Source organism: Myotis brandtii, unplaced genomic scaffold (assembly GCF_000412655.1).
Source record: "Myotis brandtii unplaced genomic scaffold, ASM41265v1 scaffold247, whole genome shotgun sequence".
NCBI lineage: Eukaryota > Metazoa > Chordata > Mammalia > Chiroptera > Vespertilionidae > Myotis > Myotis brandtii.
The window spans coordinates 1831300-1832376 of NW_005359352.1; the positions used below are offsets into that span (position 1 = coordinate 1831300).

Sequence of the window (1077 nt, forward strand, 5' to 3'; positions counted from 1 at the left end):
GCGCCCTGGCCCGGCCCGGGCGGGCAGGCGGGCGGCCGGTACTCACGTCCAGGGACTCCAGGCAGTACCAGCAGAAGGCATGCTTGCAGTTCTTGCACATCATCTGGGCGCAGCCTTCGTCCCGCTCGATGTAGACCTTGCACTTGGGGCAGCGTTTGATGGGCGCATCGTCCTCCTCCAGCCTGAACCCCGAACTGTGGGGAGAACTGGGGTCAGGGCTCGGGGGTCAGTCGGTCGGCTGTGCTGGGGGCAGGGGCTTCCCCGGAGGGACCGAGGTCGCTTGTTAGTAAACGAGGTAAAACTACACGGAAGAAACAAAAACTCCGGGGAAACAACCACCAGGAAAGCGTGGCTTGGCCAGTTCAATGCGGGGGGAAGAGCAGGAGCGGCGCACACCCCACCTTAGACACAGGAACAGCCGGGCCCAGAGGACGGGGAGGCTCAGGAAGGGGGGGTCCGAGGCTCGGGGCCGTGGTCACGCGTTACGCCCTGATGCGAGCAGAGCGGGTGCACTTCCCGAAGGGCTGGTCACGTTTCCGCGTTTTACCACTTTCAGAAAAAACGGACTGCCACACGCCCGCGCGGCCTGCTCGGCTGGTCCCGGGTCTGCCTCCACACAGCGAGCGAGGAGACTCCCAGGTCCGGTCGTGTGGCTGCTCGCAGGAGCCACCTTGGGGCAGGGGACCGATTTTCTCGTGGGACTCGAGGCCGTTCTGAAGGAAACGCCCCGACCAGGGCCCGCACCCCGGAGAGCATCCCCAGGAGACGTTTTCCAACAGAAGCGGTTAAAACAGGGGAGTCCCGGAGCACGGGGCCTGCACAGGAATCTACCTGCTGCAACGGTTCCCGGCCTTCCCGGCCCCTGAACCACACGTGACACTGTCCCCTCTGCACAGTCCTGCTGGGGAGGCAGCCAGGAGCCTGACAGCGTCCCTACGTCCACACGTCCTCATTTAATAAAAAAGTAACGCAGATGTTCAGGCGTGAGGACGGAACGCCGTCCATCGTCCGCTCTTGTGTCAGAGGCGGCTGCAGGGCACGTGGGAGCCGGTGGACCTGGGCCAGGCCGGCTCTGCA

General features: G+C 64.4%; 1 protein-coding gene across 3 annotated transcripts in view; it reads right to left on the bottom strand.

Annotated features, from left to right (window-relative positions):
• The window catches only part of RNF144A (ring finger protein 144A), a 27389-nt gene that overhangs the window by 6112 nt on the left and 20200 nt on the right, over positions 1-1077 (bottom strand). For 2 of the 3 annotated variants that reach the window (XM_014540563.1, XM_014540564.1), the window contains exon 6: positions 47-206. In XM_014540563.1, coding sequence (XP_014396049.1) covers positions 47-206 — 160 coding nt within the window. The remainder of the gene's footprint in view (positions 1-46; positions 207-1077) is intronic. The other variant, XM_014540562.1, reaches the window with a different exon arrangement.